Here is a 16,711-nt window from a genome sequence, read left to right as displayed (position 1 = left end):
GGTTCGCCCGGCATCGACGGCTCCTCATCGGGTCACACACATAGTAAGAACAATGTAATAAGAACTCTTACCAAAATGATCAATTTCGGAATTGAATAATCTAAAATGGAGTTGATATGCTATAAAACAAAATAACCTAATCAGATTAAAAAGAAATGCTTAACATTGAGGAGTGAAAATATTGAAAGATTTGTGTCATGCCATTGTGTGTAATATTGGATAAAGGATGATTGCATGTTGCCTAACAACATTTTTGCTGAACACAATTCAACCCCAAAATTATTCGTGCAAAAATAACCTTTTCTAGTGTGTTGATAAAATATAATTTATGATTGTGTTTTTTGTTTCTAAATTTGTGAAAAATGAATAAAAATTGATTAACTGGTTTTAAAAAGATTTCTGTGAAATTAGTATTGTTTACAGTTTGTAAAATGTCACTAAAGTAGCATGGGGGTAAAAAAATTAAACTTATAAAATCCTGTCAAACCATTTATCAAACGAAAGGAAATTGATTTATCTATAAGTTTTTGAATGTTATTTATTTTGCTTCATATAACCTTGTATCGGTGATTTAAAAAAATGAATATTGTAAAACCCTTCTTTTTTTTTATTTGGTTTAGCACGTAAAAGGATGATTGCATGCTTAACTCAATTCCAAAGCATACAATGTTGGTAATTTGGTCAAATTTGATTTTAAAAGCAAAGAAAAAATGTCTTTTAAGGTATTATATGTTCAAATATGGTTGGTCAAATAGTCTGATTTTAGCTAATTATCAAAGTTTGATAGTTGTAGTTCAGTAAGTTTTCATTAAAAATAAATTTGGAACCTTTAAATTGGGGAAACAGGTTTTGAATTTTTTTTATATATAAATATTGGTGTACAAAGTTCTTTGAAAATCAATAAGAAAGGCACACCAAATTTTATTTGAATGCATTTGAAAATATGAATATCAAAAATGGTTTTAAATGTTTAGTTAGAGCTATTTTATTATTAATTATATCTAATATATCCATATTATGTTTCTCTTTGTTCCATTTTTTCTCAAACTACTCTGCTAATCTGACTGAAATTTTGTATGGACCTTTGTTATGATAAGGTCCAGTGAACAAAGTATTATGGTATGTTTGATGCCACTTATGCATTAATAAGAATTTGTATTTAATGCAAAAATGAGCACAAAATTAACCATGGTAATTGTCTGTATTTTTGAGATGAGGTGTTTTCATTGATTGAGATTGTCGGACTGACTTCCTAATCTTGGTTGTTATTGTCACAATGGAGAAAGAAAAAGATAACCAACTAGCCTTCCTTGGTATACTCATATCACGCACAGAGCATGGGTTTAAGACATCCATATATCGCAAGCCTAACTTCACCGGACAATACCTAAACTTCAACTCCCATCACCCATACAGTATCAAACATGGAATTGCATGCTGCTTACAACATCGAGCAGAGACAATAAGTAGCGACACCATTACATACCACCAAGAAATGGTCAGGTTGAAGAATACCCTCCGTCGTAACAACTACCCCGATAGCATACTATCCACCAGACGTGTTAATAGTATAAGAGAGGAGAATGAAACCCAAAAACCTCCAACGGTCTGCCTACCATACATACGAGGCATCTCCGAAAAGATTCAGAGAATATGTGCCCCCTACAACATCAGGACGGTATTCAAGAGCGAGTCAACACTCAGACGACACCTGGTACGAGTGAAGCCCCGCATGGATGAGAACATGACCAAAAACTGCATATACTCCATCCCATGCAGTTGCAGAAAGGTTTACAAGAGTGAAACATGCCGTAAGGGTGGAAGAACACTGAAAAGCGGTAACTAAAGGGGGGACGGAAAAATCGGGTATAGCCAACCATGTCTGGATGGAGAGGGGGGACCATCGCCCCCTATGGGATGAAGTAAAAATAATAAACAGAGAGACCCACTGGAAAGTGAGAAAACTTAAAGAAACAGCTCACATGCTCGGACACAACAACCTACTGAGCAAACCAAGCATAGAGCTGAATGCAATTTGGACACCTCTGATATGGAGAGAAAACCTTGAATAACAACATAGGTTTAACATTAACAAAAACCAACTAAGAATTGTCCTAGTGACATATGGCCGAGTGGTCTTAGACGTTGTATCATTATAAGTTTACAGTTACCCAAAGGTGCTGAGTTCAATCCTGAAGGCAGTGAAAAAGTAACATTGAAAACAGAGAATCAGCAACTATGTCCCACAGCCTAGCTGGAGTCCGAACACGGTACCCCCGTAATAATAATAAAGGGTTGGGTTCGAGACTCCTAACAAACGGTTCCCCAGTTTGATACAAAACACCTGACGAAGGCCGGAAGGCAAAATGGCCGAAACGTTGTGACAATAACAACCAAGATGAGGAAGTCAGTCCGACAATCTCAATCAATGAAAATTAACCATATTCAAACATCAATTTAGCATAAAGTATTCTAAGTCAACAGGCTCTAACTTTTGCCTGTTAAATGTGTAGTATATATGTGTAATATATAGTTAAATTTAAATAAAGTACACTTACATGTTTTATTTTATAAAAAGAAATTTTCTTAGAATTCAAATGTTCTTCAAATGAATTCACTATCAAAAATCTTGTGATTCTTTTATAAAATAGTGGCTCTTTCAAAAAATACTGTTTTTTCTTAGGTTTAAGAGTTCAAATACTTTCAAACTTGACACTAAATTAAAAAAAAATTCTACTAATTCTACTGTTTTAGGCGATTATGTGTGTATACTCTAAAAAGAAAAAAATTGGTGAGAAAAACGAAAATATTAATTAAAGTGAGTGGGATCAGTTTCATATATAAATTTAACATAAAATCATCCCCCACTTTCGGTCCATTCCAAAGACGCTTAGCCTTCCTCATCCTTCAATTATTTTTATATTTTTTATGCTGTTTTTTTTTTTTTGTTTTATTTGTTTATAATTACTAATCCTAGGTTTAGCAGCAAGCTCTCCTACTAATCTTTTTTTTTAATAGCAAAATTTAATTTTTTGACTATTGCTAGTTAAATTATGTTTCATAGTTTTTGTATATGATAAATAAATTTACAAAATTATAGATATTGTAGATTTAGAAAATTCATTTTAATGTTATCAGGATTTTTTTTTTCATTTCAAGAATTTATTATAGTTTAAATTTCTCTTTACTTTCAGCGACTTGTACATTTCAATGGTAAGTGATATTTTTTATCTTTTATGGTATTATGAGTTTCTCACATTTGCTGACCCTCACAGATTAGAGGTATATTATTTTTAAGTAATTATTGAAGACATTAAGAAAAAAAAAACATAAAAAGATTTTCCATTTTTTTATTTGCTGTATTTCTTTGGAAATCTTCTTGTTCACTATGTCCTTGAAAAAAACATTGTGCAAAACATTCAAACAATGTTTTTGCTATGGGCTGTTGATTCTGTTGACCATTGAGCTCTTTAGGAAATTTTGCAAGCAGACATTGTCCAGCACAAACTCATTAATTTGTTTAAAGCCTATTACTCTACTTGTACAATCCTGTTTTAGCCTAGGTTTGGGTTGAGATGCCACTTGTAGTAATATGATAACTGCATGAATATTTGCATCAATCGATCTTCGATAACTTTGAAGTCATTTGATTGAGTTGCATTATGTTGTCCACATAGACAAACATGTTTGGGTTGGCACATGTTTCTATATAGATGAACCTGCAAAGTTGCGGTATAATGGCATATCATCTGTATATATGTGGAGCAGTGGGAGGCCATTCTTCTGCGCCCTCTACCTGCTCTTTTTCCCCTCTATTTCTGTATAAAAATCAATGTTTTTTTTTAAAAGAGATTCAATGACACATACTATGGATATGTTTTTTTTTTAAATGTTTTTTGCTAACTTTCAGCAAAAATGGTTCATGATTAACTGTATCATAGGCTACAATAAGGTCTATAAAAACTGTACCAGTAACTTAGAGCTGATCCTTTATATATTGAGTGAAGTTCAGTACTTGGTCCATGTACGACTTACTGGGCTGAAAACCAGATTGGTCAGGAGTTAGATGAGACTCCATGGTTGGGGCAATTTGTGTGAGGATGAGCCATTCATAGAACTTGAATAGGACATACAGCAGGGATATAGGTTTGTAGCTAGTAGAGTGACTACTGAAAAATGACGTCATCGCCATCGGTCCTAGCAAGCAAGATAAGTGGAACACAGACTGTTGATAATGAGCAGACATTTTTTACAGAAAGCGTTAGAAAACTTCAAAATTGGATTAAAAAAGATAAACATGATACTTTGTGCTGAAACTCATCCAATATTAATAATAAAAATATTAATAATAAAAAACGAATTAAAAGGGAGAAAAGTTGTTAAAAAGTTTAGAAAGAAAAGGAATACGATTTGATTTGTATGAAACTGAAGTTTATTCAATAGAAATAAATAAAAATGAACAATAAATATTTTTTCAAATAAAAAAAAACAATATTTTAAAAATCAAAACTGAAAAACAAATAATAAATTAGTTTAACTGAAATATGGACAATAAATTAGTTTAATTGAATGAAAAACAATAAGTTAAAAATTAAATTCAAACAAATGTTAGTATAAACAAAGTTTGAATTTTTCTTTTTCTGATATTCTTTTTTTTACTCTTTGCGACAAAAATTGTTTATAAGGGAATTCGATGAACTCCATATCAGCATTTTTTCAATTTGCTGAATAGTGTAACCCTCATCACAAGAGTCAACATGAAATAATCGATTTTGATCAGCCAAAATATTTAAAGTTATGTACATGGCTAATTTTCTCTGATGAATCGAATGTAAAAAAAGAATCACATTTTGTAAGTTTGTTTATAACTATATAATTATATAAGACAAAATTATTAGTTATATCATTTGGGTATAGCAGAGAACCTCTCTTAATACCCTGAAAGTAACTGTTTAATTCAGCTATTTCTTTCTCTCCCGGATATTAAATTTTTGGAGCTGTTACATTTCAGTTTTTTGAAAACTGTATGATAGTAATAACCTGCTAAGTATAATATAACAGGAAGTACTTCCTTGCATTGATTAACATCATCTTGTTACATCTATGTTAAATTTATAAACATGTAACTCTTGCTCCTTTGTCATTTAATCCCAGTTAGTTTCTTTTAAATTTTTCAATTCAATAGTTTGATTATTAATTGGTAAGCTCAATTTTAAAACTGACAACATCCTGAATTTTTTTTTTTTTTTTTCACATTCATATACTTGACGTATCAATATATTATACTGATCTCCACTAAGTTGTCGATACTGGCCAAACCTTGCCTCAAGGTTATCTGTCTGAAACTTTCCTGGTAATATATACACCATGTTCAGTACATTTATACAATATTTAGTCAATTCTAAAGTTGCGTAAGTAGTATCGTGCAAAGCAGTATATGTTTCCTTTGTTAACTTACCAGTTCTTCCAGGAATGCTTTTCCAAGTTTCTAACCAATCACACAACACATTTAGGAAACTATAACTATCACTATTTAATGTAAGTGGATTAGCATATTTATTACGAAGTCGACAACCTTTATATGGTGTTTTCACATTCAGTATTGTCCACCAAATATAAAATATTTGAATGTATTCTGCGATTTCTGCATAATTTGGCAAGCATTCCTGTTTTCCTAAGGTTAGCAAACCTTGAATAGTATATTCGTTGAAAATTTGCAAAACCAAATTAACATTTTGCCTTTCAAAAGTAGTAGGAGAAAGAGCTTTTGAAGTCAACTTATAGCAATATTTCACAAGTGATTGAAATTCTAGGGCATAAAGTTTATATAAATCGCATTGAAATTTAGCAGAAATAAGTAGTTATCGAGATATAAAAATTTGTTTTATGCATTGTATTCTTTGGCGGCCATCTTTATGGCGTGCGTATGCGCGTAAAAAAGATGTCCGCCAAAGAATACAATGCATAAAACAACTTTTTATATCCCGATAACTACTTATTTCTGCAAAATTTTAATGCGATTTCCGTATTCAGGATAGTCGAAAACCTATAAAAGTAGTCATTTAAAAGAAAATTGTGGAGGTGGATCTAATCTAAAAATTTACCTAAATTTTACCTTTCATTAACTATTAATAGTTTACGCACTTGTTTGGCCATTAAATTATGAATTAATCAAAATTGTTATAAAGCTTTAATTTAATGGTAACCATCTTACAGCTGGAAACTTCAATATAATTTGGTAAATAAATAAATTGGTATTCATGCAGTTTACGTAACTAATAATAGGTATTAGTGCAGTTTAATATCTACAAACAAATTGTTTTCGTTTTAGGAGAGTTCCATCCGCGCAACATAAAAGTTAACAAAGCCTTACCTCTATGTGCCGAAAGTGGCTTTTTAAATTTGCTTACGAATGTTAAACAGCAGAAGTGCCTAATAAATATTCTAAATTTAAGGCAAGGGGTGGCTTACTTTACTCCCATCTAACAATTTAATAAACAAAAAATAACATAAAAAATTGGGAAATTTCTGTAAATTAACAAAAGTAAAAAAAGGAGAAAAATACAAAAAAAATATATATTTTTACGACCTGGCCCAGCATAATATAAACACCTCCAACCTCCTCATATTAAGAACGGCTTTTGGAATAAACACCCCCTGAACATCCCGATGTTAAGAACGGCTTTCAAGGTTGGGAGTGTTTATTCCGAAAACCATTCTTAACATGGAGAGGTTGAGGGGTTTATAATACACTGGGGCACGTCGTAAAAATTTACAATTTAAAAAATAGCACAGATCACTCTGCATTAGCACCTACACACACACACATATATATATATATATATATATATATATATATATATAAACTACTTCAAGCCTGAAGAATCCTATAAATATTGCACGGTAAAATAGTTGAACTAAAAAGATAAATGATTTTTCTTATTTAGAATTATTTAAACAAGGAATTCTGTTTTTACAATATCGCTTTTATTAAATTGTTAGGTGAAAGTACATAATATTTTCACCATACTCCCCATTTTAAATAAGTTTCTAAATAATAATTTATTATTTCAGCACATAACTTAAATTACATGTAAAATTCATTTTTTATATACATACTTTCATTTTTATTTTAAAATACGTTATAAAAAATAAATAAATAAAAATAAAAAAAAAACGCGTTTTTTTTGTTTTAAATATCTCAAACATTTTAACACTTACTCTGCTATATTTAGATGGATTAAAATCCCTTCTTTTTATTGCATTAATGCACTGGTAAATTATTTCCTTTTTTTTTTTTGGAAATGAAAACACGGTAACTTTTGGTCCATTTTCATAGTTACCTCGGCATTTTGGAACTACACATCTCGACGGCATGTTTAAATTTATTTAACCCTCCAAAACATTAAACCAACTTCCGGTTTAGTCATGAGACACGTGACCAAATTTCAACAGACCGATGTTCATGACGTCACCAGACTAAATTATAATCGTCGCTAGGCCATCATATTACGGTAGCCATGCTAGTAGTCAGGATCAGGTCTTTCTCTTTAAGGAAGGCAGTCAATTTGGCCTTTCTCCAGATCTTGGAGATTTGATACTCAGTGGCGCAGTTGATATAAAGTGCCACTCGAGTGTCCCCAAGCCAAAGTATTGTATCATCTCAGTACTGATGCCATCTAAACTTGAAGTCTTGCCTGGTTTAAGATGTTTCATAGATGCTTTTAATTCTGCCAGACCAAGTAGAGAATATGTACCGTGACCATAAAAAGATATATCAATACAAAGTTTGGTTTAAAAAAATTTTCTTGACACAATATTTGTTGACAAAGTGTATGAATTGCGAAGGTCAAGGTCAAACCGGTGTTGAAGAAAAAGTGTTTCTTTTATCTTTTTTTGCAATGAAGTTGGTCAGGGTACATATTCTTTACTTGGTCCAGTTCCTTCATTATAAATCGTAAAATGTCATCCGTGTGTTTCATGGTGATCTTCATTTCAGTCTTCATATGCTTCAGGCATTTGCGTTTTTGTTCAACAGCTTACCATTCAGCAACAGTTGGTAAAGAGTTACCTCGGCCATTCTTTGCTGTAGTTGATTAACTGCGTTCAATTTGTGTATTCATTCTTTTGTGGACTGTTATCTTCATCTTCATAGTTGTCATTGGTTCACCACGTTTTGGTCAACTCATCCTCTGGCCTTCTTCAGGTGATTAACCGTAACAGAATCGGAATGCTCAGTCTTGTATCCCCAGTAATTACTGCCTTCCATAGTTGTTGTCTCGTCACGTTTTGGCCAACTAATCCTCTGGCCTGCTTGGGTGAGATTGAAACCGCTATATTCAGACAATGCCCACCTGGAACCAAATAGACTTAACGCCTCTATCCACTGATACAGTTATAAGACTCAGCATTCCTAATCCATAGGATGAGTTGACTGAAATGTGATGAGACAACTATAAAGATGGGGATAACAGTTCGCAAAAGAATCAATACATAAATTATGAACCCTCATCTCAAAGGTTTTTAAAAGAAAGAAAAAAGAAAAAATATATATAATAGCCTTAAGTTTATTTACTGTCTTCCAGGCCACATTGCTTTTATAAATCATGTTATTTACTTCTCTCCATTTTTTTACCTAGCGTTGCTTAGTGAGCTCAACAGTGATTCGTTGAGGTGAAGCATGTGTGCAGAGAAGAGATCATGGTAATATTGCTCCTGGATCACCTTACTGAAGTCATTGAGACTAGGAACATAGTTCACTTTGCAGGCCCTTAGGATGTTAGTTCTTGCACACTGCCACATGTAGTATTAAAAAGATTCATATCTACTTAAGAGAGGGGGATAGAGACGATTTTATTGTCTAGGTCCAGTGGAAAGCTTTCCCAGTTAACTCTACGATAGTTAAATCAAGGTTTGGGCTTGGTGATGATAGGCTGGACAATTGGTTGTAGATGGTATGGTTCTGAAACTTGGGTATTGGTTGTGCTGTAGAGTTCTTGAAATTATGTCTGAATTAAAAGGTAACCAATACCAAATCGAGGTTATAACCCTTCTAGCATGCGCTGAGTAAAGATGGTTTATCTTTGGCTTTGTTCAGTATAGCTAATTCATAGGATAGAGCCCATTCTTCAATGAACTCTTAGGTTTTATTGATATGATCGTGACCTACAGTGTATTGTGGCTATTGAAGTCACTAATAATCAGGTGGGGTTTTACTGTCCATCGTGCAGTTGGCAGGCCATTTGAACAGGACTGAAAGTGGCTTGTAGAGAGATGTTATCATTTTGTTAGTTTCCTGTTGTAGTATTTTTATACTGTCAGCCAACTTGTCTCAGCAACCTTCAAAAATCATCTTCTGCATGTAATTGGCACTTCCACGCACCGCACTTACATGGAAAATGACTAAAGACATACCTGGAATTTAAGCTGGAAAGAATGTTTTTTATGTCTCTTGAAGGCACAGGACGTCAGCCTAGCCTTGAGATTGAACAGGAAGTCGATCTTTGTGACAGATGTTTAGTATTAAAACTGGTAACTTTGAATAGTTGAGAACTCTCTGAGGCCAAGGGTCTACCCCTTTTCCCAGCATCAGTTTTTGCTGAGATGAGCATAGAGCAACAATCAGTCTCTCAAAAGATTAACTCGGACGCCATGGGAAGGCTTGCTACATGTCCCCTGGCCTATGAGAGCTACTATTCTTTGTGTTTGTTAATAACAGTTCATTTCAAATGCTATTGTTCATACTCATTCCAACATATCCTCTCTGCTGCAAGCTCTCCTCTCAAGATGTCTTTGCTGGTTCGGTCACATTCTTTATCATCCAGATGATTTCATCCTGAAAGTCACTAAACTCAAGGTTAGAAAAAATGAAGAGGATGTCAGCTGAAAACCTCAGAACAATGAACCAAACTTCTCCATTCGCCCTAACCTCTTATATGTTGGAACCATGATTGGTTTACACTTGTATCTGCTACTGCAGTGGACTGTCACATATGGTTAGCGATCATTCAGAATGTGGCAAATTCTTTAGATGGAGTGGGCTCACTCTCAGCAGGGTGAATGCCAAAACAAGCCCAAGTAAGTATACTGCTGTATTTACCTGAGTAGAATCCTTGAAAATTCAGAATTTTGGTAAATTTTAATTTCTGAACCTTATGATGAATTATTTTCGATATAAACGATATTCTGGAATTGATGTTATTGTTATATTAAAATACGTATTTTGTTTTGATTTTAATTTATAATTTCACTTTGAAAAAATTGTTCCATTTTATAATAATAAAAATTCTTAAATTTATTAGGAAAAATATAGAATTTTAAATTAATTTTTATAAATCATTTCCAAGTTGTAAACTTCACTAAATGAATAATTAGAAACTTTTGATTTGTAAAAATAATATATTTTGCTGTTATAAACAAGTGAAATATAGCAATAATATGAGAAATAGGGAAATCTAATATAAATATGATAAACAATATTAATTTTATAACACATCTTTAGTGAAACATCCATATAAAGGGATCCATGTTTTATTTTGAGTAAAAAAATAATGAACAAAAGTAGAAAGCAATACGCATGTAAACATAATGTCTTCTTCCCCCTCCCATGATAATTATTTATAACTAAACTACCTGTTAGCCTTAATAGGTAAGAAAAAAATGTGATTTTGAGATAATATTGTCTGTTATTGTCTTCAGAAGACATTTTTTTTAAGTGATGTGTGAAAAAAATAAAATTCAGGAGGCCTCCAGAGCACTACTGCAAGCAATAATTAAAATTAAGGAGGCTCCTATGAGTACTACTAAAATCAAGTTTCTCACCCTCCCTAGAAGAGAAAATATTTTTTAAGTGAGTACTGAAAAGAAAACTCAAGAAGTTGCAGGACTACTACCAAAAGCACTAAATATGGTTATAGAAAAATAATTTGTTCTTGCCTTTTGTTATAGTTAAATGTTGTATATTTATGTTTAAATCAGTCTTTTTAACTCGATTTAGTTAAACTACATTTATTTGTAAGAAAAACATGTTAAAATAAGACTACTTTTAAGAAATTGGAAGGAAAAAAACATTTTTGTTTTTTCTTTGAAAGCGATTCTCTTATCGTTATTTGATAATTAATGCATTTATACTCTCAGCTGTCACCAACTTCCGATTCATTCGCTGGCTCATAGTATATATTATATCATTGTTTATGTCAGAATTGGTTAAAAAAAAGAAATAAATGATTATGTAACTATTTGCATAATTTAAACGAAATAAAGTAACTGAACACATTTTGTAATGAAAATAATCGTTTTAAAAATTTGGGACATTAAAAACATACACTACTGTTTTTTTTTTAAATATTAAAATTGTAAAAAAATATGTTAAGCCTAAGATTATATGATGCTTAAAAGTAGCTAAGCAAAATACTAAGTTCACTTAAAAACCAAAACCCAAGGACATTAAGTGAAAGTTTTATTTGTTAACCCATCATTGCATTTAAAAAATTTGGGACATTTAAAAACGTACCAAATTTTAAATTTATATTCATCATCCCTTCTCAAAACAATCTACAAACAAATAACAGTTGATCTTCACACGAAATTAGAAAAAATATTAGTGACAGAAATAAAAAATATGCATGAAAAATACAGAAAAATGTCAAATTTATGGGCTTATAACCTACAAAAATAATATTGTGTTAATGAAAATAAATGGTCATTCTCTTTTTAAGCAAACAAATTTTTGAAATCAGAAATTGAAAAGCAGAATGCCGTTTTCACCGACAGAGCAAGCTGATCTAAGTTTTATAGAGATATTAGCATGGGTGCCCAGGTGTTTGGAGGTGTGTGTAAAAAAAAAAAAAAAAAAGTGGTAGTAGGAAGGCAGGCTCGAACCCGTACTGCGAAGAAGGAAAAATAACATGACATCTTTGCTGTTATGACCACCGCCAAACCAGAAGTGACGTAGGTTTAAATTAAGGCTAGACATTCAAAAATATCGGCGAAAAAGGCGACCTCTCCCTGTAGAAAAGTGCCCAGTTGAGGTGAAAGAGATTAATGTTTTTAACCAATTTTTCGATATTTGTCGTCTGAAGTTTCAAGCTTCGAAATGATACTGATCTTGTGAAAATCCATCACCTTTGTCGAAAGTTTTAGGCAGACATACATACATACATTTATATATTGGTAGCTCACATTAACCGATTAAAAAGCTTACCCTATCTCTGAATACCCTTTATGTAAAATTTCAAATGTTTAGACCAGAAATTGTCTGAATAATTTGGTAGAGACTGCAGAGGTCAAATTTTTTTAAACTTTGACCCCTATTATGACCTCTTACTATTTATTGTTTCGGGCTCAAATCAAGTTATTAAGTTAGATCCATGTCCAAGGAACCTATATCTAAAATTTCAAGTGTTTATACCCAAAATTGGGGGAGGAGTTTTGTAGAGTTCTCAAAGGTCAAATTGTTGAACTTTGACCCCTTAACAGCCAAATTTCTGGCCAAAAACAGATTATAAAGATTTTCCCAAATCTCAATACCCTGTATATCAAATTTAAAGTCTATAGACTGAAAATTGACAGAGTTATTGCATATGGAAATGTACACAGACAGACACTTTCACTTTTATAGATATACTAGCATGTGTGCCTGGCGTTGCCCGAGTGTTTAGAGGTGTATGCTGAGCAAAAAACAGTCAATTTTTTTAAATTTTACCCCTTAACATTTATTATTTTGGGCTTAAATCAAGTTATTAAGTTAGATCCATGTCCAAGGAACCTATATCTAAAATTTCAAGTGTTTAGACCCAAAATTGGCGGAGGAGTTTAGTAGAGTTCTTTAAGGTCATATCGTTGAACTTTGACCCCTTAACAGCCAAATTTCTGGCCGAAAACTGATCACATAGATTTTCCCAAATCTCAATACCCTGTATATCAAATTTTGAGTCTGTAGACTAAAAATTGAGAGTTATTGCATAGGGAAATGTGCACAGACAGACAGATACACACACATAGACACGTTCACTTATAGATATATATATATATATATATATATATATATATATATAGATATAATATATATATATATAGATAGATAGAAACAAGAGGTTTGCTCTTTTTATAACCTATTTTCTTTGTCTGTTCTCTCTTTTTCTTCTCTTTTTTCTTTCTCTTTTTTCTTTCTCTTTTTCTCTTCTTTCTATTTTTTCTTCTCTTTCTCTTTTTCTTTTCTCTTTCCTCTTTTTTCTTTTTTTCTCTCTCTTTCTTCCTCCTCTCATTTCTCTTTCTTATGTCCTTTTCCTCTTTCTCTTCCCAATTTTTCTCTTTTTCTATTCCCTTTTCTTTTTTCTCTCTCTACTCTTTTCTTTTTTTTCTTTAATGAGTAACTTTTTACAAAAACTATAGTTGAGGTATACATTTGGCTTTTCTTTTTTTTTTTTTTTTCACTCATTGCCAAATTGTGCATCAGACCGTGTTTACATATGAATGTACAGATGAAAAAAAATTACTTTAATTTTTGTGATGTCAAGGATCATTAGTTTCAATATGTTAGCTGCTAAAATGAAACTTACATGAACAAAGTTGTATTTTTTCCGTACATTTCTTGTGATGGTATGTGATTTTCAACAACATTTAAGACTGTTCATATCTAAGAAGTATTAATTCCATCTCTATTTTTCTTTTACCAACATTACATTTATAAAAATTTTCACCATCATTTAAGACTGGATGTATCTAAGAATTATTAATTTCATCCATATTTTTTTTTTTTTAATAAACTATTGCATTATATTTATACAAATTTTCATTTGTTTGAAGCTTTTAACTTCAGTTATTCAATACTTGAAATGCACAAAATGCAATGTCTGACTAACTTTAAATAACCATAGCTCTAATATTAATTGAGATACCAAAACAAATTTTGTTTTAATATCTTGCAGCATCATATATGAATATAAAATAATGTTGGTATATTGAAAAGAAAAATCAGTTTGGGATACTTAATGTGAAGATTTCCACTTTAATATGAATTTATTTTGAATGTTTACTTTTCTTAAAAATTAAATTGACTTTGCATGTGTATACTTCTAGTGTTGTCTATGCTGTGTATAGATATGCGATAAACATTGTTTTTAAAAACAAAAAAATGAATGCATTGTAGTGGATTTTTATTAAATTAGATGTTATCATTTGTCTTTGCTTTAGTTTATGCTATTGCAATTTTTTTTTTTTTTTTTTTTTTTCAATAAATCGATGAATAGGAGATGAGAAAGTAGCTGAGAGAAACATAGCGTCACCATTTTATTGATATAGAAAAGATTTATTATATTCTTTCTTTTCATTCAGGTAACAGTGATGGAAGTGTTGCACAAACGTAAGTATAAGCATTAATTTCCCTTTTATTTTTTTCTCTGTTAAAAAAAGATTATGCTTATTTGGTAACCCTTAGTACCAGATTTAGTTAGTGTCCCCAGGACTGGAAAGGGCTTTCTAATTGGTGATTAAACTAATTTGAAACGGTTTAAATATTAAAAAAAAAAAATAAGAGGGGGGAAGGGATTATTCCAATATAAAGAAGCCTCCAAATTCTATCAGTGTTAAGTCTTAAATTCAGTCTTGGTATCATCCTTTCCCACCGTCTTTTAGAAACTGAGTTATAATGAAACGCTTTGGCAGTAGTTTGATTAATTTTTTTTTTTTTTTATGAGGGATTTTATGAATTAGGAGATATTTCTGTCTGTTGAAATCTTCATTTCCTATGCCATTTTTAAGGCTTGTAATTCAGTTTTGTAGATGGAAGCATTTATTTGGCAGTCAAATTTGTTTATAGGAATCTATGATGTGGTATGGGAAACAATATGGGAAACTCAGTTTCTAAAAGAGGGTGGGAAAGGATGATACCAAGACTGAATTTAAGACTTAAACATTTTACACTGATAGAATTTGGAGGCTTCTTTATAATTATAAAGGGACTAATCCCTTGAACTCTTGATTGCAGTGGTGACACCATATTTTGTCACTAGTGATGATGCAATCCAAGTATCTTTCATCTTTGGCTTCAAGTTCTAACAGATCCTATCGATGGTTCTTTTGGTTTTGCGTGAGCATTCGTGGAACCCACCTAGTAGACATTTTACTGTATCTTAGGGATACATCGTTTCCAGTGCACCGACACCCACATTCAACTCGACACACGTTTTATTTACCATTATCCGCCAATCCGTGCAGATAAGTTGGTCAAGGCGCACAGGGTTTTGTAATGTGGTGGCTATGCATGGGCGCCTGGAGCACGCTTTGTCATTCATATGTCTGTCATTATTCTGAAATTAACTGTGCTGACATCAACTGCATTGGTTTCGTAAACATTCAACAGTCACAGGTAAATCTTGATTAAATTTTTTCTGCGTGGAAGAAGTCAATAGCACATCTCTGCTTCTGACATATATCCATGACAGGAATGACAGGGGTTGCTTTCTTAGCACAACATCAATATCTGCAACAGAGATGAAACTTGCTCAGTCATCATAACAATGCATTTTACAATCCCCTCTGATCCATTCGGACAGAATAAAAATATAGGAGACATTATTTTTGTAATGACTCTCATAATAAATAAAGTTTGCAGAGTCTAATCTGGAGATCATAATTTTATAAACATGTTCAATTGTATTTGACATGAATACATTTTTGTATCGAACTATTTAAATCTATTTTGTTTGAAACACCATTTTATCTACTTTTAGACAAAAAACGATTTGTTTTGCGTTATTGTAATATTTTTTTTTTGTTTCAGGCGTACAACTCGTCAAAACAGCTTTGTAAATAAATCATTGAAAGCACCTTTGTCCACAGCTAAAAAGGTATTTCTTTTAATTATCAAAAGAAAAAAAAACACTGCATACGGGAAAGGTGGATATGACAAACAGTCAAATTCTATGTTGAGATTTTAATGTTTTATCTTTATAATTAAGACTTTATTACAAATGAGCCAAAAAAAAAAAAAAATTTGAAGGGGAGGAAAAAGAGGAATAAAATTGTTTCACTTAAATAATTTCCAGCGTACAAGATATTGACTGCGTAAATATCTTTCATAACTTTAGAAAAATGTTTCTCCACTCTGTCCTTATAGAATCCAATTTCTTCTTTGTAACAATGCTTTTTGTCCCTGTCTAGTATCTGATGGTGCATTCTTATCCCTGCTGTGTGTGAAACCTGTGCTTTTATTTTGTGTGACTTGAATGAGTTGTTGAATATAAGAGTATCAGCTGAGTGTTTATCTGTGATTCCTCTTTTAAATAGAATAGTCTTTAGATGATACTTCATTTTTACTCGTGTCTCCACCTCATAAGCCTATTCAAAAGACCATCTTGCAATATATGAAATTAATGTTTCCTTTTTGATTGCTTCTTGTTCATTAAATGTGTTATATAGATGTGGCAAATAATTCATAAATCTAAATTTCTTCTGGTACAAGTTGGACAAGTTTTGATTGGCTTGGCTCTCTGATATTGTCAATTTGCAATGCTCTCGGAAAGCATGTAATATACTCATCTAGATTTGTCTGCATCAGTATGGCGATGATAATGGAAGACTTACTTGTGGATTCGGTTTTGTTCAGGACTGGATGTGTCTGGTAGAGATTCTTCAGAAGTCATTTGTACTGCCTGTTAAGTACTGATAATTAATACAGTCAATTATATTAAAAAAATGTTTATTTTATGAT

The 16,711-nt window shown here is 31.8% G+C and overlaps 1 protein-coding gene across 2 annotated transcripts in view; it reads left to right on the top strand.

The window, feature by feature from the left end:
* LOC145295662 (borealin-like) overlaps positions 1–16,711 on the top strand; it is an 86,093-nt gene that overhangs the window by 56,478 nt on the left and 12,904 nt on the right. For both annotated transcript variants that reach the window (XM_080141486.1, XM_080141485.1), the window contains exons 10-12: positions 3,195–3,213; positions 14,335–14,362; positions 15,782–15,848. In XM_080141486.1, coding sequence (XP_079997612.1) covers positions 3,195–3,213; positions 14,335–14,362; positions 15,782–15,848 — 114 coding nt within the window. The remainder of the gene's footprint in view (positions 1–3,194; positions 3,214–14,334; positions 14,363–15,781; positions 15,849–16,711) is intronic.

The sequence above is a fragment of the Euprymna scolopes genome, chromosome 2, assembly GCF_053919585.1.
Source record: "Euprymna scolopes isolate OS-2025 chromosome 2, ASM5391958v1, whole genome shotgun sequence".
NCBI classification, from domain to species: Eukaryota; Metazoa; Mollusca; class Cephalopoda; order Sepiida; family Sepiolidae; genus Euprymna; species Euprymna scolopes.
Note: the sequence above shows the minus strand (reverse complement) of the source record. Positions and strands in the feature narration are given on the sequence as shown.